Here is a 21,907-nt window from a genome sequence, read left to right on the forward strand (position 1 = left end):
CTCGAGCTTAGCAGCTCCATAGCATGTGGGATTTTCCTGGATTAGGGATCAAACTCGTGTCTCCTGCATTGGCAGGCGGATTCTTTTCCTGAGCCCCCAGGAAAGCCTTTTCAGTGTTATCTTTGAGTTTTCAGGGGAGGACCATTTTTCAGAAGTTCAATATAGAAATCTGATGAAAGTGTCAGGGAAACTACCCTAATTCATGAGTCGGATGCTCTTTGACCACTGGCAAGCAGTAGACAGCAATTATTAAATGGTAGCTGTCCAAGAGCAAAGGACTTGAACCCAGGGACTAATGGCCTATCCCCGAGAGCACTTTACTGTTTAGAAAGCTCTGATTAGAGGACACAGAAAATACTACACCAGGATAAATAATTGTCCACCTAAGTTAGAACCTGTCTGAACTTGGCATGGTAGGACCTATTGTTTTATGTAGGGCATTCATATTGTGTTTTATTGTTCTCAAAGATTAAGATTATATACTGAATTGCCTGATTTTATTTTAATTAAACCTCCCATTGCATTTGCAATTTATGTTACAAATACATGTTTCACCCTTATTTACTTTTTCACCAGCAAGGCCCAGAAGTGTTTAATCTAATTGTGAAATTTAAAAAAAATGGAGTGTAATAATAATCACAAGAGACTGTGAATGGTATTAAAATTTTTATTTCATACAGAATTTCGTGATTTGCAGCATATTCTCATTTCTTCAATAACTTTGGAAAGGAGTTGTTATGCTTTCCTATTTTCTAAATGAGTTTAGTGGTGTAAGTCTTAAAGAAAAACCTTTCAAGCATTAACAGCTTATTTAAGCCTTTTAACAGCAGGCTATAGAGAGATTATTAATGGTTTCCATAGCAGTGCAGGGAAACTTTTAAAAAATTAAAGCAAGTTTTAAAATTTCTGTTTATGCTATTGAATTTCTCCACAAAATAATGTTGATTTTTTAAAAAGTTTTTTATTTACTGCTGTTTATTGTGGGGATATTCTAAGAGATGTGTATTGCTGTTATTGATGTCTATACAGGCAGTCCCTATTCAACAGAGAACAAGTCAGCTCGCTTCTGGAATTAGATCACCACCCCTTCCCACAGATTATCTGGTTGAAATTAACAAAGTTTTACTTTCCATGGATGATGTTGAATTATCACTTAATGCTCCAGAGCTAAGCTCTGTTGTCTATGAAGAATTTTCGTTTCAGGAAGATTCTCTGAAGGTAAATATCCAGGGGGTACATTTGAATACCTGCAGTTAATATAGAAATAAAGCAAGGAATTTGTCACTGTGCCTACTTAAATGGTCTTTAGCCTTTTACATTTGTGCCAAGGAATTAATAATATGTATGAAAAACAAACTTTTCCTATACTGCCAATGAAATGCTGTCAAAAATTTTAATTTATTAATAGTTGGTATGGATTTTTAAATGTATACAGTTTTTTTGGCAACATCAGAGATATTTTAAAATCAAACACATGCACAAATTATATTCCTATATTGGAAACTTGATTGTCATTTGATGTAAAATGTCAGCATTTATCTTACCACCTAGAACGAACAATTTGTCTAGTGGTTGGAAATGGAATGTCATGTTGATTGTAAGTTAATTAGGGGTCTGAAAGTTTTCAGGTAATTTGCAAAAACTATTTGATATCATCAAGACTCATATTTTGATTGCATTTTTGTATCATGTCATAATAAATGCTGATAGAGTTGATAGGTTTATCTGGTAACTCAGTTTTGTCATTTAAATTAGCATTATTAGATGTTTGAAAGTATATGTAATTTCTAGCTTTAAAACACTTCATTACCTTTACAGAATATTATTAAAGCTTTTTATGTCCTGTATAAATGCCACTTTGAACATCACAAGATGTTTTTCCCTGCTGTTAGGATATTATGTAGCATACCTCATGCATTGGCCTGTACTGGATATTATTTTTTTAAAAAGCTTCCAGTTTTGATGAGCAGAAATTATGTCTCATTATTTTTAAGTAACTTGTTCAATATAAATTTTTAGTCTCTTGTGATTCCATTCTTATATCTCTTTGCTGGCTTTTGTTAATTTATGAAAATATCTTTGTAGAATATTAAAGATCAACTGGACAAACTCGGAGAGCAGATTGCAGTCATTCATGAAAAACAACCAGATGTTATCCTCGAAGCTTCCGGACCTGAAGCCATTCAGATTCGGGATACACTTACTCAGTTGAATGCAAAATGGGATAGAATTAATAGAATGTACAATGATCGTAAAGGGTATGTGCAAATTAAATTAATATTTAATTGTTTAAAAGACCTGTAAATTCATATGTACTTTATTTTTATTGACGCATAGTTGAGTTACAATATTATATGTTTCAGGTGAACAACATGGTGATTCAATATTTTTACATATTATGTAAGATACAAGTATTACAATATTATAGACTATATTCCCTGTTCAGTTCAGTTCAGTTCAGTCACTCAGTCATGTCCGACTCTTTGCAACCCCATGAATCGCAGCACACCAGGCCTCCCTGTCCATCACCAACTCCCAGAGTTTACCCAAACTCATGTCCATTGAGTTGGTGATTCCATCCAGCCATCTTATCCTCTGTTGTCCCCTTCTCCTCCTGCCCCCAATCCCTCACAGCATCAGGGTCTTTTCCAATGAGTCAACTCTTTGCATGAGGTGGCCAAAGTATTAGAGTTTCAGCTTTAGCATCAGTCCTTCCAATGAATACCCAGGACTGATCTCCTGTGCTGTGTGTTAAATCTCTGTAACATATTTATTTTATACCAGTAGTTTGTTTCCCTTAATCCTTCCTTACCTGTGTCACTCATTCCACTTACCCTTTTCTCCTCTGGTGATAACTAGTTTGTTCTCTGTATCTGTGTGTCTTTTTCTGTTTTGTTATATTTGTTTCTTTTGTTTTTATATTCTACATATAAGTAAAAACATACAGTATTTGTCTTTCTCTCTCTGACCTATTTCACTTAGCATATACCCTTTTGGTTTATCCATGTTGTTGCTAATGACAAGGTTTCATTCTTTCTACAGCTAAGTGCATATATATATATATATATATATATATATATATGCATATACATATACATCGGAGAAGGCAATGACACCCCACTCCAGTACACTTGCTTGGAAAATCCCATGGATGGAGGAGCCTGGTGGGCTGCAGTCCATGGGGTCACTAGGAGTCGGACACGACTGAGCGACTTCACTTTCTCTTTTCACTTTCTCTTTTCACTTTAATGCATCGGAGAAGGAAATGGCAACCCACTCCAGTGTTCTTGCCTGGAGAGTCCCAGGGACGGGGGAGCCTGGTGTGCTGCCATCTCTGGGGTCACACAGAGTCGGACACGACTGAAATGACTTAGCATAGCATAGCACACATATACATATTTGTGTGTATACACACACACACACACACACACACACACCCCTTCTTTATCCAGTCGTGTGTTGACGGATATTTAAGTTGCTTCTATATCTTGGCTATTGTAAGTAAAGCTATTATGAACATGAAGGTGCAGATATCTTTTCAAGTTAGTTTTCATTTTCTTTGGATGTATTCTCAGAGGTGAAATTGCTGGATTGTAGAGTAGTTATATTTTTAATGTTTTGAGGATCCTCTTTACTGTTTTCCTTAGTGATTGTACAAATTTACATTCCTACCACTAGTGGACAAGGATTCTCTTTTCTCCACATCCAAACTAGCACTTGCTATTTCTTGCCTTTTTGATGATGGTCTTTCTAACAGGTGGGAGGTGATATTTCACTGTGGTTTTAATTTGCATTTCCCTAATGACACTAGTTGGGCATCTTTTAGTGAACCTGTTGGCCTTTCGTATATGTTCTATGGAGAAATGTCTCTTCAGCCTCTGCCCATTTTTTAATTGGATTGTTTGATTTTTTGATATTGAGTTGTGTGAGTTTTTTACATATTTTGGGTAGGAACCCCTTGTCAGACGTCATTTGCAAGTAACTTCTTCTTAGGTGGCAGGTTGCCCTTTCATTTTGTTGATAGTTTCCTTTGCTGTGCAAAAGCTTTTTAGTTTGATATAGTCCCATTTGTATGGTTTTGCTTTTGTGGTCCTTGTCTGAGGAGACACATCCCCCCAAATACTGCTAAGACCTAAGTCAAAAAGCGTATTGCTTGTATTTTCTTCTAGGAGCTTTATGGCTGGCTTCAGTTCTTATACTTGTCTTTAATCCATTTTGAGTTTACTTTTGAATATAGTGTGAGAAAATGGTCGAGTTTCTTTTTTTTTTAACATGTAGCCGTCCAGTTTCCTCAACACTGCTTACTGAAGAGATTGATACTATATATGGAAAATTCTAAACACTCCATCTAAAACTACTAGAACTAATAAATTTAGTAACGTTGCAGGATACAAAATTAACATCCAGAAATCTGTTGCATTTCTATACACTAATAACAAACTCTCAGGAAGAGAACTTTAAGAAAAAAAATCCTATTTACAAATGCATCAAAGTGAATAGAAGACCCAAGTATAAATTTAACCAAGGAGGTGAAAGACTTGTACTCTGGGAACTATATGACACTAATAAAAGAAACTGAAGACAACAAATAAATGGAAAGATATATTGTGCTCATGGATTGGAAGAGTTAATATTGTTAAAGTGTACATACAAATAAATGGAAAGATATATTGTGCTCATGGATTGGAAGAGTTAATATTGTTAAAGTGTACGTGCTAACCATGGCAAACTACAGATTCAATATAATCCCTATCAAAACTTCCATCACCAGTCACATCCACAACTGGGCATTATTTCTGCTTTGGCTCCATCTCTTCATTCTTTCTGGAGTTATTTCTGTACTCTTCTCCAGTAGCATATTGGGCACCTACTGACCTGGGGAGTTCATCTTTCAGTGTCATATGTTTTTGCCTTTTCATACTGTTCATGGGGTTCTTGAGGCAAGATTTGGTCTGCCATTCCCTTCTCCAGTGGACCACATTTTGTCAGAACTCTCACCATGGTCTGTCTTGTTGGGTTGCCCTATATGGCATGTCTCATAGTTTCATTGAGTTAGACAAGGCTGTGGTCCATGTGATCAGTTTGATTAGTTTTCTGTGATTGTGGTTTTCATTTTGTCTGCCCTCTGAGGGATAAGGATAAGAGGCCTATGGAAGCTTCCTGATGCAAGAGACTGACTGTGGGGGAAACTGGGTCTTGTTCTGATGGGTGGGGCCATGCTTAGTAAATCTTTAATCCAATTTGCTATTGATGGTCAAGGCTGTGATCCCTCCCTGTTGTTTGACCTGAGACCAAACTATGGTGGAGGTAATGAAGATACTGGCGACCTCCTTCAAAAGGTCCAGTGCACGCACTGCCACACTCAGTGCCCCCGACCCTGCAGCAGGCCACCACCGACCTATGCTTCCTCCGGAGACTCCTGGACACTCATGGGCAAGTATAGGTCAGTCTCTTGTGAGGTCACTGCTCCTTTTTCCTGGGTACTGGTGTGCACAAGATTTTGTTTGTGCCTTCCAAGAGTCTGTTTCTCCAGTCCTATGTAAATTCTGGTGGCTCTCTGGTAGGATTAATGGTGACCTTCTTTAAGAGGGCTTATGCCACACCCAGGTCTGCTGCACTCAGAGCCCCAACCCCTGCAGCAGGCCACTGCTGACCTGTACCTCCACAGGAGACACTCAAACACTCAAAGGCAGGTCTGTCTCAGTCTCTGTGGGGTCTACTGGTGCACACAAGTTTTGTTTGAGCCCTTCAAGAATCTCTGGTGGGTATGGGGTTTGATTCTAAATGTGATTTTGCCCCTCCTACTATCTTGCTGGGGCTTCTCCTTTAACCTTGGTTGTGGGGTATCTTTTTTTGGTGGGATCCAACATTCTCCTATTGATGATTGTTCAGCAGTGAGTTGTAATTTTGGAGTTCTCTCAGAAGAAGATGAGTGCATATCCTTCTACTCCATCATCTTGTGGAGAGCTGTAAAGAACAATATTGCATAGGATCCTGGAATGTTAGGTCCATGAATCAAGGCAAACTGGAAGTGGTCAAACAGGAGATGGCAAGAGTGAACACTGACATTTTAGGAATCAGTGAACTAAAATGGACTGAAGCGAGCAAATTTAACTCAGATGACCATTATATCTACTGCTGTGAGCAAGAATCCCTTAGAAGAAATGGAGTAGCCCTCATAGTGAAAAAAAGAGTCTGAAATGCAGTTCTTGGCTGCAATCTCAAAAACAACAGAATGATCTGTGTTCATTTCTGAGGCAAACGGTTCAATATCACAATTATCCAAGTCTATGCCCCAGCCAGTAATGCTCAAGAAGCTGAAGTTGAACAATTCTATGAAGACCTACAAGAACTTCTTAAACTAACACCCAAAAAAGATGTCCTTTTCACTATATGGGACTAGAATGCAAAAGTAGAAAGTTAAGAGATACCTGGAGTAATAGGCAAGTTTGGCCTTGGAGTACAAAATGAAGCAGGGCAAAGGCTTACAGAGTTTTGCCAAGAGAATGCACTGGTCATAACAAACATCCCCTTCCAAGAACATAAGAGAAGACTCTACACATGGACATCACCAGATGGTTAATACCAAAATCAGATTGATTATATTCTTTGCAGCCAAAAAAGGAGAAGCTTTATTCAGTCAGCAAAAACAAGACCGGGAGCTGACTGTGGCTCAGATCATGAGCTCCTTATTGCCAAATTCAGCCTTAAATTGAAGAAAGTAGGGAAAACCACTAGACCATTCAGGTATGACCTAAATCAAATTCCTTACTATTAAACAGTGGAAGTGGCAAACAGATTCAAGGGATTAGATCTGATAGACAGAATCCCTGAAGAACTATGGGCAGAGGTTCATGATACTGTACAGGAGGCAGTGATCATGACCATCCCCAAGAAAAAGAAATGCAAAAAGGCAAAATGGTTGTCTGAGAAGGCCTTACAAATAGCTGAGAAAAGAAAAGCACTGAAAGGCAAAGGAGAAAAGAAAAGATATACCTATCTGAATGCAAAGTGCCAAAGAATAGCAAGGAGAAGTAAGAAAGCCTTCCTCAGTGATCAATGCAAATAAATAGAGGAAAACAACAGAATGGGAAAGACTAGAGATCTCTTCAAGAAAATTAGAGATACCAAGGGAACATTTCATGCAAAGATGGGTACAAGAAAGGACAAAAACAATATAGACCTAACAGAAGCAGAGATATTAAGAAGAGGTGACAAGAATACACAGAACTATACAAAAAACATCTTTATGACCAGATAATCACGATGGTGTGATCACTTACCTATAGCCAGACATCCTGGAATGTGAAGTCAAGTGGGCCTCAGGAAGCATCACTACAAACAAAGCTAGTGGAGGTGATGGAATTCCAGTTGAGCTATTTCAAATCCTAAAATATGATGCTGTGAAAGTGCTGCAATCAGTATGCCAGCAAATTTGGAAAACACAGAAATAGCCACAGAACTAGAAAAGGTCAGTTTTCATTCCAATCCCAAAAAAGGCAATGCCAAAGAATGCTCAAACTACCACACAGTTGCACTCATCTCACACGCTAGCAAAGTAATGCTGAAAATTCTCCAAGCCAGACTTTAACAGTACATGAATGGAGAACTTCCAGATGTTCAAGCTGGATTTAAAAAAGGCAGAGGAACCAGAGATCAAATTGCCAACATCTGTTGGATCATCAAAAAGGCAAGAGAGTTCCAGAAAAATATCTTCTTCTGCTTTATCGACTATGCCAAAAGCCTTAGACTGTGTGGATCACAACAAACTGTGGAAAATTCTTAAAGAGATGGGAATACCAGATCACCTTACCTGCCTCCTGAAAAATCTGTATGAAGGTCAAGAAACAACATTGCAACTGAACATGGAACAGCAGACTGATTCCAAATCAGGAACAGAGTATTTCAGGGCTGTATATTGTCACCCTTCTTATTTAACTTATATGCAGAGTACATTATGTGAAATGCCAGGCTGGATGAAGCACAAGGTGGGATCAAGATTGCTGGGAGAAATATCAATAACCTCAAATGCACAGATGACACCACCCATATAGCAGATAGCAAAGAAGAACTAAAGAGCCTCTTGATGAAAGTGAAAGAGGAGAGTGAAAATGTTGGTGTAAAACTCAACATTCAGAAAGCTAAGATCATGGCATCTGGTCCCATCACTTCATGGCAAATGGATGGGGAAACAATGGAAACAGTGAGAGAGGTTATTTTCTTGGGCTCAAAAATTCACTGCAAATGGTGATTGCTGGCATGAAATTGAAAGACACTTCCTCCTTTATGACCAACCTACACAGCATATCAAAAAGCAGAGACATTACTTTGCCAACAAATGTCCGTCTAGTCAAAGCTATGGTTTTTCCAGTAGTCATGTATGGATGTGAGAGTTGGAATATAAAGAAGGCTGAGTGCTGAAGAATTGATGCTTTTGAACTGTGGTGTTGGAGAAGACTCTTGAGAGTCCCTTGGACTGCAAGGAGATCCAACCAGTCCATCCTAAAGGAAATCAACACTGAATATTCATTGGAAGGACTGATGCTGAAGCTGAAGCTCTAATACTTTGGCTCCCTGGTGCAAAGAACTGACGCCTTGGAAAACACCCTGATGCTGGGAAAGATTGAAGGGAGGAGGAGAAGGGGACAACAGAAGATAAGATGGTTGGATGGCATCACCGCCTCGATGGACGTGAGTTTGAGCAAGCTCCGGGATTTGGTGATGCACAGGGAAGCCTGGGCTGCTACAGTCACGGGGTTGCAAAGAGTTGGACACGACTGAGTGACTAAACTGAACTGAACTATCAAAACACGCATGCTATTTTTCACAGAACAGATTTGGTGTTTCTATGCACCAACTCTTTTGAAAAATTCTTTGCCATGATCATTATGGTTCCTTATAAAGTAGGACCTTGTTGATTTCCTGTTCTGTGTGTAGTAGTGTGCATCTGCCAATCCGAAACTCTTAATGTGTCCCTCCACCATCTCTCCTTCCCCTTGGCAAACACAAGTCCATTCTCTATGTCTGTATACACCACCAGCTCTTTAGTAGCAAGAGTAGAGGCCATGCATATCTACGTCTTGAACCCTTCCCAGCTGACATTTTTTGTGGAGCCTGAGTTAAGAAACACTTATCTATTCTATTTTGCTTTATTTTTCTTAAATGAGCAGCCAATTTTCTCTATACATTTTGCTGAATAATCCAGCTTTCCATTATCATTGGTGATACTTCTTTTATCATAAACTTAAAGGAATTTCTACTTTATATTTATTTAATTTTGCTAATTCTGCCTTATCACACCATCAATTTTAATCTAATACCATAGCATTTTCATTTTTAAAGCATTATAAATTTTTTTTAATCCATCACAGTAAGTTTTCTCTAGTTATTCTAACATTAAAAATCATGCTCTTTTTCTACATTTATTCTTCCAGTAAAATTTTAGTCATTTCAATCAATTTTAGAAAAAATGGTCAATTTGAAATGTCTTCTTTCATTCATTTGGATCCTTTCTGTGTCTTCAGTAAGGTTTTGAAGATTTATCTACATAAGCGTCTGCCTGCAATGTGGGAGACCTGAGTTCTATCCCTGGGTCAGGAAGATCTCCTGGAGAAGGAAATGGCAACCCACTCCAGTATTCTTGCCTGGAGAATCCCATAGATGGAGAAGCCTGGTGGGCCACAGTCCACAGGGTCGCAAAGAGTTGGACACGACTGAGCGAATAGTCTTCTAGTCTCTTCTCTCTAGGACTATCGCTTGGTAGTTTTGTCCTTTTTTTCTTCGTTTTGTAGAATTGATGTATAGTAACTTTCTTCTGCACTGTGTATATTTGTTTGTGTGTGTACACCTTGGTATATGGGTATAAAATTTATTTTCTTAGCCTTTCTTATGAACCATCAGTTGTATATATGATTTTGTTTCTTCTTTTATCAGTTACCCTATTTGCATATATGCATCTGGCTAATGTGGCAGAATTTCAAGGACGTTGTGGATTATGTTGATTGCCAATATTCATGCCATTTTTGTGATTATAAAAATTTTAGCAAATAGTTTTTTCCTAGTTTTTTTAATTGAGCACAGAACAGTGTTCTCTTACGTTAGAGAGTTCTTCTCTATCACATTTTAATTTTATTGTTTTGTTTTCTATGCTTACTAGATTTCACTTGCTGAGAGGTTGTCTCTCTTATCTGGTTTGGCCCAGCACTTGGATGCATTAGTTTTTATGTTCTTATTCATACCTCTAATTTTTGTTTTGCTTTCCTCTTCCAACCTTGGTAACCTATCCTAAAATGTTTATTTTTATGTCTAGTTTTATAGGCAATACTTGAGTACTCCTTTCTATTCTGTTCTTTTCATAGAACGTCAAGGCAATGGCAAATATCCTGTGCTTACATGGTTTCAGTTATAGGTGATAATCACAGCTGGTGACCACCAAGTCCATTTGTCCACAAGAGGTTTCTATGCTGTTTTTCCTATGAATTTTTTTTTAGTATTATTGGTCTGTGGCAAAAGATAAATACCTTGAAAATAATCAGATATCTTTCTTTGAGAATCCCTTTATGCCTCTTTTGCAATAAGATGAGTTTGGGAGGGAATATATCAAGTTGGAATATTAGAGACAGTAAACTTACATGCTTCTGTTTCAAATACAAACCATAGATGGGGTAAGACTGGTACTTTGAGTCCTATGAGTTTCTGGAAGTCCACAGTCCTTCACAATTCCCTGCTGCCTCCCATATAAGCTGGCTGGATTAGAGAGTATGAGATAGTTCTTTGTATCCCATCTGAACATGGATCTCTCTGTCATTTTTTTTTTTTAATATAAAATCCGCAAGTATGATGCTTAGATTTATTTGGAATTTATGTTCTGTTTTGATGGTAATTATCTTTACTAAGTTTAACATTTCTATTCTCAGTCTTTAGATCTTTGGAACAGCCTTTCTAGCAATATTTTCTATTCACAATGCACCATCTCAGAAGTCAGAATTTATGCTTGCTATGTTTTTACAAATCATAGTGAAGATTATCTTAATATCTTCTCATCATGTTTTGTTTGGAGTGCTCTTATTTTTGTCATGCCCAATAGAATGTTGTTTCCTTGTGGGCACTCAGCAAATATTAACTGAATTTTCAAAATGATTTTCATGGAAGAAGGAAACATAAACATTATTTAGCAGTTAGCAATGTTAGGGACCATTTTATTGCTTTTTAAATATTAATATTACCTTTTTATTACAAACTATTTTGTATTGTCACTAAAATTTCTGAGATCTCTTCTAAACTTCTCCTGGTACCACTACTCTAAATAAAAAGGTAGACAGAAATGACATAGGGTCCCAAGCCAAGAAGGCTTTTCCACCTCATATTTATTTTATTTTGTTCTGGATACGACAAGCACTGGAGTCTGACTTTGTCTCGTTTCTAATGAGTTAGGTTTGAATAGAAGTCTTAGTAGTCTTTGTCTCATTGCCTAACCTGAGCTTTGCAGCTTCTGCCATTCTGCTGTGTTCTGATCAGTGAGACACACCAGGTTAGTTGCTGCACAGAGTATATATTAGTCTACTGCTGCTGCTGCTGCTGCTGCTGCTAAGTCTAGCGCAGCCATAATAAGATACTGCAGATGGCCCAAACAACAGATATTTATTTTCTCTCGGTTCTGGAGGCTGCAAGTCCAGGATCAAGGTACTAGCAGAGCTCAGTTTCTGATGAGGCTTGTCTTCCTGGCTTGCAGATGGCCACCTTCTTGCTGTGTCCTTACATGTCTTTCCTCTGTGCTCTTGCAGAGAGAGAGACAGACAGACAGACAGTAGCAGAGACAGAAAGAGACACACAGAAAGAGATTTCTTATGTCTCTTTCTCTAATTAGGCCAACAGTCCTATGGGATTAGTGACCGATACGACCTCATTTGGACTTCCCTGGTGGCTCAGATGGTAAAGAATACACCTGCAATGCAGGAGATGTGGGTTCAATCCCTGGGTCAGGAAGATCCCCCCTGGATAAGCAAATGGCAACCCACTCCAGTATTCTTGCCTGGGAAATCCCATGGCCAGAAGAGCCTGCTGGGCCACAGTCCCAGGGTCACAAAGAGTCGGACATGACTGAGAAAGTAACACTTATGATCTCATTTAACCTTAATTACCTCCCTAAACACCCTGTCTCCAAATATAGTCATGTTAAGGGTTAGGGCTTCAACATATGGATTTTGGGGGGGTACACAATTCAGTCTGCAGCACAGAGTTAATAGACTGCAAAGAAATTTTGAAGTGTTTTGGCCTTTAGGTTTTGTTCTAGCTGGGAACTAAGTGTTTTGGAAATAAAATACCCCAATTTTTTCCTAAGAGAATAAAGTAATTAATCATTTTTGCATTTCATGATATCTGAAATGTTAAGTGTTCAAAGTTGGGTGGATTAACATGCCTAAAGCTAATCTATCTTGATTTTCGCAGCCAGAGATGTCTCTCTATTTAGTTAGAAAGCTGCCTAATGTGTGTGTGTCTGTGTGCATGAATGTGAGGGGGGAGGTATATGCAGATTGCTTGACTCTTGGTATGATGCATGTTTCTCTAAGAGGAATCATTAACAGTAATCCATTACGAAAACTGGTCTTATAGAGCAGTGAGCTGTGTCATTTTGAGGCTTTCGGTTTAAATGAGATTTAAATTTCCTTCTTAGAAAATAGCTTCTAGACGGTCCTGGAAAGTTTGGAAACCTATTTTGTTTGTTGTCCCTTAGTTATTTTGATAGGGCTGTGGAGGAATGGAGACAGTTCCACTGTGACCTTAATGACCTCACACACTGGATAACAGAAGCTGAAGAGTTACTGGCTGGTACTTTTGCTCCAGATGGTGGCCTGGACTTAGAGAAGGCCAGGATACATCAGCAGGTGAGTGCTTTCTGTAAGAGGCTGGGAATGTGCTGAAAACTTGGCTTATTTAGTATGCACCATTTAAGACAGGTTTTAAAAGGAGGGGCCTACAATATTAATTTTTCAGGGGTATACAGACAATCTGTCATTTTTGTTCCAGTTCTAGTTTTCAGTTTTAAAAGTCTAAGAAAAAAATAGTCTTTTAATTTAAATTAGGAATTTAAAGAAATTTAAATAAAAATACTGTTTAGTGAAAAATATGAAAACAATTTTATTTTTAAAATTTTATATTCAGAACTTATAAAATTTTATACTCAAGACTCTATCAAGGACAAAAAGATATCTGTATACCTCACCTTCATTTTCTATAGTTAAACACTTAGAGATCTTACTTTTCTTTTTATCATTGATCATTATTATAAAAGTAAATTATTTTTGAGTTATATCAGGGCAGCTGCTCATGTAAGTCTAATTCAGTCTTGGGAAAATACAACACAATAGCTAAATCAGTTCTGCTGACAGTAATAGAACTTTAGAATAATGGTTAAAATTTCAATTTACCCTTGTTGAGAATATTTTCTCTTTTATTAATTTTTTAAAATATATTTAATGTAGAAGGTTTATGAGGAGTTAGAGAATGCTTTTATTTTCTCATCAATATGTTAATACATTTTTCTTATTTTTAGAGTCGTAGAGAAGTACTTAATTTGACTTTAAAATATCCTTTCTTAATCCATTGCTTAAAAATTTACAGACCAGTGAAGCAATGTCTCAATAAAATGCACATTGAGGTTTACTTACATATGGTAGGACATAATAAAATATGAGAGTAGAGGGTTTAAACAGTTTTTTAAGAGACACTTTCAAGCCCGTGTTTAGAGGACAAGGAATTCACTTTAATCAAGCATGATTGATGCTTATGTGTCAATATAAAAAGCTGTTATTTATTTTATGTTATTAGGCTGTTCTCTTTCACTGTATTTTGCCTGATGACATTCATAAGAGTGGGTTAGATTTCAAAGTAGATTTCATTTAATCTGTTGATTGAAATGTAATTAAAGTGTTAAAAATATCTTTTTCGTATACATAAAATATCTTTCCAGGGCTTTGTTTCTCTAACACTTATATCAACACCACACCGTGAAAATGGATTCACTGCCTCAGAACAGTTTAATTTAGCAGTGGAGTTAATCTTGAGTGGTTCTCTGTTACAGGAACTCGAGGAGGGGATCAGCAGCCACCAGCCGAGTTTTGCAGCACTAAACAGAACGGGGGATGGGATTATACAGAAACTGTCCCCGACAGATGGAAGCTTCTTGAAGGACAAGCTGGCAGGTTTAAACCAACGCTGGGGCGCAATCGCTGCAGAAGTGAAGGATCGGCGACCAAGGTGATTAAGCCGTGATAACTCAAGGGCATGGGGTGAGGGTATTTGGGCAGAACCTTTTGAGATACAAGATGATGAGTTCCAAGTTCTTTCTATCATTTGATACTAGGGGGAGGGTATGGCTACTCTAGTATTCTTGCCTGGAGAATTCCATGGACCAAGGATCCTGGCGGGCTACAGTCCTTGGGGTTGCAGAGTCAGACACGACTGAATGACTAACACTTTCACTTTTTGCTCTCACATTACAAGAGTTTTGTTGACGTTTAAGACTTCCACTGTCCACGTTCTGTATTTTTGTGTTTTTCTATGTTTAAAAGGCCCCCCATAGTCTAACTTTTCTACTCAGATATGTCAAAAAATCTTCATTCCTCTTTTTTTCTCACTGTTTATTATGACACAGTGACTTTGTGACAGGAATTTGAAGTAGGTGGAGGAACACTCTGGAATTTCTGGCTGAAGAAGGGGGTTTCAGGGCAAGCTTCTCCCTCCCTCACTTCCTTACAGGGTCTCTGGGTCTTGATGAGGAATCTGTCTCACTGAGGAATTCCTGGTGTCTAAGGGTGCCCTGTGTCTGTCTACGTCAGTGCTGTGTACATAATGCAGTTCCTCATCTATATGACATAGTAAATGTAACTTATTATTGTGTTTTTATGTGAGATTATGTTGCATTGCCCCACATGTTAATACTAGGGTGTCTTCTGGTTGCAAACATGTTTGATGACCAGTGAATATAATACTCAACATTGCACATATTATTTCATGTATTACTTTACCATTATTTGAAATTATGTTTGAGACATTCAGGATTTAATGGATGATTCCTATTTTGCTTAATACATTTCACCTTGAGAGGGTGAGTTAATGATAGTTTTGTTTTAAAATCTCCGAGATATTTTTTTCTGATAATTTTAACTCTGAAGATGATATATTATTTTAGTGATAAACTATTGTTTTGTTCAAGGCCAATCTAATACTTTATCAAGTTCAGTATTATAGTGTAACATAAAATATTGAACTTTAAGTATTTGGCTTGTGGCTACTTTTTAAAGATTTATTCTCTTTTATGGTAAAAATAATACATGCTTGTTGCAAAAAGAGCTTTTGCCTACTTTAGAAAAATTTTTGTTTATTTATTTAAAATTTTTGGCTGTGCTGGGTCTTTGTTGTTCCTTGGCCAACTTTTCTCTAGTTGCAGCAAGCAGGGGCTACTCTCTAGTTGCGATGTGCAGGCTCTTTATTGTGGTGGCTTCTCTTGTTGCGGAGCACAGGCTCTAAGGACACACGAGCTTCACTATCTGTGGCTCGTGGGCTTCAGAGTGAGAGCTCAGTATTTGTGGCACATGTACTTAGCTGCTCCATGGCATATGGGATCTTCCTGGGCCAGGGATGGAACTTGTGTTCCCTGCATTGGCAGGTGGATTCTTTACCGCTGGACCACCAGGGCAGACCTGGCAACTGTTTATAAGCTAACATCATCTTTTATTTCGTGTGGTTTGGTAAAAGTCAAATCATAGTTTGTGTGTCTTGATTGAGAGGTTGTCATGTGGCAAAGACAGCATCTGACCTCATTTAATCCAACAAGAGAAGACTCTATATGGGACATCACCAGATGGTCAACACCAAAATCAGATTGATTATATTCTTTGCAACCAAAGATGGAGAAGATCTATACAGTCAGCAAAAACAAGACCGGAAGCTGACTATGGCTTAGATCATGAACTCCTCATTGCCAAATTCAGACTTAAATTGAAGAAAGTAGGGAAAACCACTAGACCATTCAGGTATAACCTAAATCAAGTTCCTTAAGATTATACAGTGGAAGTGAGAAATAGATTTAAGGGACTAGATCGGATAGATAGAGTGCCTGATGAGCTATGGAATGAGGTTCATGACATTGTACAGGAGACAGGGATCAAGACCATCCCCATGGAAAAGAAATGCAAAAAAGCAAAATGGCTGTCTGGGGAGGCCTTACAAATAGCTGTGAAAAAAAGAGAAGTGAAAAGCAAAGGAGAAAAGGAAAGATATAAGCATCTGAATGCAGAGTTCCAAAGAATAGCAAGAAGAGATAAGAAAACCTTCCTCAGCGATCAATGCAAAGAAATAGAGGAAAACAACAGAATGGGAAAGACTAGAGATTTCTTCAAGAAAATTAGAGATACCAAGGGAACATTTCATGCAAAGATGGGCTCGATAAAGGACAGAAATGGTATGGACCTAACAGAAGCAGAAGATATTAAGAAGAGGTGGCAAGAATACACAGAAGAACTGTACAAAAAAAGATCTTCATGACCCAGATAATCACGATGGTGTGATCACTCACCTAGAGCCAGACATCCTGGAATGTGAATTCAAGTGGGTCTTAGGAAGCATCACTACAAACAAAGCTAGTGGAGGTGATGAAATTCCAGTTGAGCTATTTCAAATCCTGAAAGATGATGCTGTGAAAGTGCTGCACTCAATATGCCAGCAAATGTGGAAAACTCAACAGTGGCCACAGGACTGGAAAAGGTCAGTTTTCATTCCAGTCCCAAAGAAAGGCAATGCCAAAGAATGCTCAAACTACCGCACAATTGCACTCATCTCACACACTAGTAAAGTAATGCTCAAAATTCTCCAAGCCAGGCTTCAACAATACGTGAACCTTGAACTTCCAGATGTTCAAACTGGTTTTAGAAAAGGCAGAGGAACCAGAGATCAAATTGACAACATCCGCTGGACCACTGAAAAAGGAAGAGAGTTCCAGAAAAACATCTATTTCTGCTTTATTGACTATGCCAAAGCCTTTGACTGTGTGGATCACAATAAACTGTGGAAAATTCTTTAAGAGATGGGAATACCAGACCACCTGTCCTGCCTCTTGAGAAACCTATATGCAGGTCAGGAAGCAACAGTTAGAACTGGACATGGAACAATAGACTGGTTCCAAATAGGAAAAGGAGTACATCAAGGCTGTATATTGTTACCCTGTTTATTTAACTTCTATGCAGAGTACATCATGAGAAATGCTGGGCTGAAAGAAGCACACGCTGGAATCAAGATTACTGGGAGAAATATCAATAACCTCAGATATGCAGATGACACCACCCTTATGGCAGAAAGGGAAGAGGAACTAAACAGCCTCTTGATAAAAGTGAAAGAGGAGAGTGAAAAAGTTGGCTTATACCTCAACATTCAGAAAACGAAGATCATGGCATCTGGTCCCATCAGTTCATGGCAAATAGATGGGGAAACTGGGAACAGTGACAGACTTTATTTTTTTGGGCTCCAAAATCACTGCAGATGGTGATTGCAGCCATGAAATTAAAAGACGCTTACTCCTTGGAAGGAAAGTTATGACCAACCTAGATAGCATATTGAAAAGCAGAGATATTACCTTGCCAACAAAGTCCGTCTAGTTTAGGCTATGGTTTTTCCAATAGTCATGTATGGATGTGAGACTGTGAAGAAAGCAGAGCACTGAAGAATTGATGCTTTTGAACCGTGGTGTTGGAGAAGACTCTTGAGAGTCCCTCGGACTGCAAGGAGATCCAACTAGTCCATTCTGAAGGAGATCAGCCCTGGGATTTCTTTGGAAGGAATGATGCTAAAGCTGAACCCCAATACTTTGGCCACTTCATGCGAAGAGTTGACTCATTGGAAAAGACTCTGATGCTGGGAGGGATTGGCGGGCAGGAGGAGAAGGGGATGACAGAGGATGAGATGGCTGGCTGGCATCACTGACTCGATGGACGTGAGTCTGGGTGAACTCCGGGAGTTAGTGATGGACAGGGAGGCCTGGCGTGCTGTGCTTCATGGGGTCGCAAAGAGTCAGACGCAACTGAGCGACTGAACTGAACTGAATCCTCACAACAACCCTGTGAGGGGGCTATTTAGATGCATTGTACAGCTTTGGAAACTGAGGCTCAGAGTGGAGAAGTGAAGTATTAATAACTGTCCAGGGTCTCATAGAAAGTTAGTGACAGTACTTAATCTCATAAGTACTGTGCATGTAAACGGCGGGTAGACCTCAGAGCTATCTGGCTAAGTTTCCTCCTCTGTGAATGAGAACTGGGGTATCTTCTCAGAGGAGTATCATGAGGATTAAAGGAGACACTTTTTGTAGAAAGCTTATGCCCTATCTATTCATACTAAACACTCAAAAGATCTAGTTCTGTTATTGTAAGCTATCCTATGACTTATTTTCCAAGGATGGTATTGCTGTTTTGCCAATGATTGAGTAAATGATTTGATCAGTATTTATGAACTTTGTGTTTAGCACAGGGGATACAAGTATGACTAAAGAACTCAGAGGGACTATGGTGAAGAAAATGTTTAAAGGAAAAAGTAATCTGATGTGATTAAAGGATACATTATTATTATAAGAAGATAGTGTGTTGTCATAGACTCGGAGTGATGGGCTATGGAATTCAGACATGCAGTGGAGGGATCCTGAAGCTGGTTTTGAAGCATTTATAGCAATTTCCTATAAATTCTTCTTAGGGATGGTCTTGAAAGGAAAAGGTACAGAACAGGCAATGTGGGAGGCATGAAATAGTGTGGCTGAGTAAAAAGTCTGTGAAGGTTAGAAGGTGAGAAGGGCTCAGGGGACGAGGGGCAGAGTGGGGAGTCCCATAGGATTTTATGTGTCATGCTAATCAGTTGGCACTGCCAGGGGATCAAACCAGTCAATCCTAAAGGAAATCAGTCCTGAATATTCATTGGAAGGACTGCTGCCAAAGCTGAAGCTCCAATACTTTGGCCACCTGATGTGAAGAATTGACTCCTTAGAAAAGACCCTCATGCTGGGAAAGATTGAAGGCAGGAGGAGAAGGGGACGACAGAAGATGAAGTGGTTGGATGGCATCACCAACTTGATGGACATGAATTTGAGCAAACTCTGGGAGTTCGTGATAGACAGGGGAGCCTGGCCTGCTGCAGTCTCAGTTCAGTTCAGTTCAGTTCAGTTCAGTCACTCAGTCATGTCCGACTCTTTGCGACCCCATGAATTGCAGCACACCAGGCCTCCCTGTCCATCACCAACTCCCGGAGTTCACTCAAACTCACATCCATTGAGTCGGTGATGCCATCCAGCCATCTCATCCTCTGTCATTCCCTTCTCCTCCTGCCCTCAATCCCTCTCAGCATCAGGGTCTTTTCCAATGAGTCAACTCTTTGTGTGATGTGGCCAAAGTACTGGAGTTTCAGCTTTAGCATCATTCCTTCCAAAGAACAACCAGGGCTGATCTTTAGAATGGACTGGTTGGATCTCCTTGTAGTCCAAGGGACTCTCAAGAATCTTCTCCAACACCACAGTTCAAAAGCATCAATTCTTTGGTGCTCAGCTTTCTTCACAGTCCAACTCTCACATCCATACATGACTACTGGAAAAACCATAGCCTTGACTAGATGGACCTTTGTTGGCAAAGTAATGTCTCTGCTTTTCAATATACTATCTAGGCTGGTCATAACTTTCCTTGCAAGGAGTAAGCGCCTTTTAATTTCATGGCTGCAATCACCATCTGCAGTGATTTTGGAGCCCAGAAAAATAAAGTCTGACACTGTTTCCACTGTTTCCCCATCTATTTCCCATGAAGTGATGGGACCAGATGCCATGATCTTCATTTTCTGAATGTTGAGCTTTAAGCCAACTTTTTCACTCTCCTCTTTCACTTTCATCAAGAGGCTGTTTAGTTCCTCTTCCCTTTCTGCCATAAGGGTGGTGTCATCTGCATATCTGAGGTTATTGATATTTCTCTCAGCAATCTTGATTCCAGCTTGTGCTTCTTCCAGCTCTGCATTTCTCATGATGTACTCTGCATATAAGTTAAATAAACAGGGTGACAGTTTACAGCCTTGACGTACTCCTTTTCCTATTTGGAACCAGTCTATTGTTCCATGTCCAGTTCTAACTGTTGCTTCCTGACCTGCATACAGATTTCTCAAGAGGCAGATCAGGTGGTCTGGTCTTCTTAAGGAAAAAGATGTACTTGCTGGTATGGTATTAGCAATAACTGTAGAAATTTCCCTAATCAATTTCAAATGGATCTCTGTGGAATGTGATAATTACTGCTTCTGGGACTGACATGCTGAAGCTAAAAGATGCTCGACTCATTTTTTTGAGAAGAGGAAAGAATAATGAATCTCTTCTCTAGCATCTTGTAACTCAAGCAGTATTTGTTTTCATAAATTCACATTTAACTTTAGGTTTGAATTTGTCTTAAATTGGGGCCACCTTGCAATTTTATGGGCTTATTATGTGTACTGTTATTACTCATTGAGAAATAGCACACAGCTCAATTTATTTTTGTATTGAGTGTCTGTTATTAAATATTTGCACAGTTCAGCAACTTGTGTTATTCCTTAATGAGTAATTGTTATCTACTGTTTGAACATGAATTTATAACTTGTTTTTACTTAGTGATAACATTTAAAATGTAGATTATATTTAGCTAGTTTGCAGATGAAAATTTTGTGTGACTCAAATATGTCTTATTGAAATTACTTGATAATGTTAGTTTTCGTCATAGATATATTTTCAAAATACTACATTAGTTGTGATTATGAAACCCTGGGAATTTAAATTGCTACTTTTTTTTTGAAACACAAGGTCAATAGTAGTATTTTAATTGTTTTTCCAGTTGTTATTTAAAAACTCTTCGATACAGAGGGTGAATTACCTGTTTGGATTCTGGTAGTCTAAACAATTCATATATAGCTTTATTTATTTATTTAAATCTTGAAGCAGTGTTCTCTCGTGATGAATACTTAGAAATGAAAACTTATGATCCTGTGGAGTTTAGTTTCTAAGTCGTGTCTGACACTTGCAACCTCTTAGCCTAGCCCCCTAGGCTCCTCTGTCCATGAGATTTTCCAGGCAAGCATACCAGAGTGGGTTGCCATTTCCTTCACCAGTGCATCTTTCCAACCCAGTGATCGAACCCTGGTCTCCTGCATTGCAGGCAGATTCTTTACCAACTGAGCTGCTGGGGAAAGATGTGATTCTGTAGTGATTATCATTAATTTTTTAAAATTAAAGGTTATTTACAATGTTGTGTTAGTTTCAGGTGTACCACAAAAGTGATTCAGTTATACATATACATATATATCTATTGTTTTTAGATTCTTGTCTCTTATAGGTTATTACAAAATACTGAATATAGTTCCCTGTGCTATAGAGTAGGTCTTTGTTGGTTGTCTATTTTATATATGGTAGCGAGTATATGTTCATCCCAAACACCTAATTTATTCCTTCCCCTTTCCCTTATTAGATTTTTAAACATTAAAATACTCTCCTTCAAATATCACTGACTCTCTATTAAATATATAAGATTTATTTAGCGTTTTATCTATATGTATTGCATCATTGTGTTAGGTGTATTTGTGATTAAAAAGAAAAAGTTATAGCCATAAAAATGTATATTCTTATTAGGGATGACATAATGTAATTCATTTAAAAAATTGCATTCTATTTTTAAGCCAGCAGCTAATAGCTGGAGCTATAGAAGTGATACCACCAGCAAGTTCTAAATAGCTTTCAAACTCTTTCTTCAAGATACATAATCTTGTTTGTCAAATGAGTTCTGATCATACTCTCATCTTTTGACAGATGGTTTATATAATTATAAATGTTATTCTTATAACATTAAAAGATGTAATGAAGGCAGTTCCTTTT

At 38.3% G+C, this 21,907-nt stretch overlaps 1 protein-coding gene across 10 annotated transcripts in view; it reads left to right on the forward strand.

Annotated features, from left to right (window-relative positions):
• Positions 1 to 21,907, forward strand: part of UTRN (utrophin) — a 565,993-nt gene that overhangs the window by 228,334 nt on the left and 315,752 nt on the right. For all 10 annotated transcript variants that reach the window (XM_055535865.1, XM_055535867.1, XM_055535866.1 and 7 more), the window contains 4 exons: positions 1,030 to 1,218; positions 2,086 to 2,258; positions 12,734 to 12,884; positions 14,081 to 14,256. In XM_055535865.1, coding sequence (XP_055391840.1) covers positions 1,030 to 1,218; positions 2,086 to 2,258; positions 12,734 to 12,884; positions 14,081 to 14,256 — 689 coding nt within the window. The remainder of the gene's footprint in view (positions 1 to 1,029; positions 1,219 to 2,085; positions 2,259 to 12,733; positions 12,885 to 14,080; positions 14,257 to 21,907) is intronic.

This window comes from Bubalus kerabau, chromosome 9 (genome assembly GCF_029407905.1).
Source record: "Bubalus kerabau isolate K-KA32 ecotype Philippines breed swamp buffalo chromosome 9, PCC_UOA_SB_1v2, whole genome shotgun sequence".
In the NCBI taxonomy this organism is placed as follows: Eukaryota; Metazoa; Chordata; class Mammalia; order Artiodactyla; family Bovidae; genus Bubalus; species Bubalus kerabau.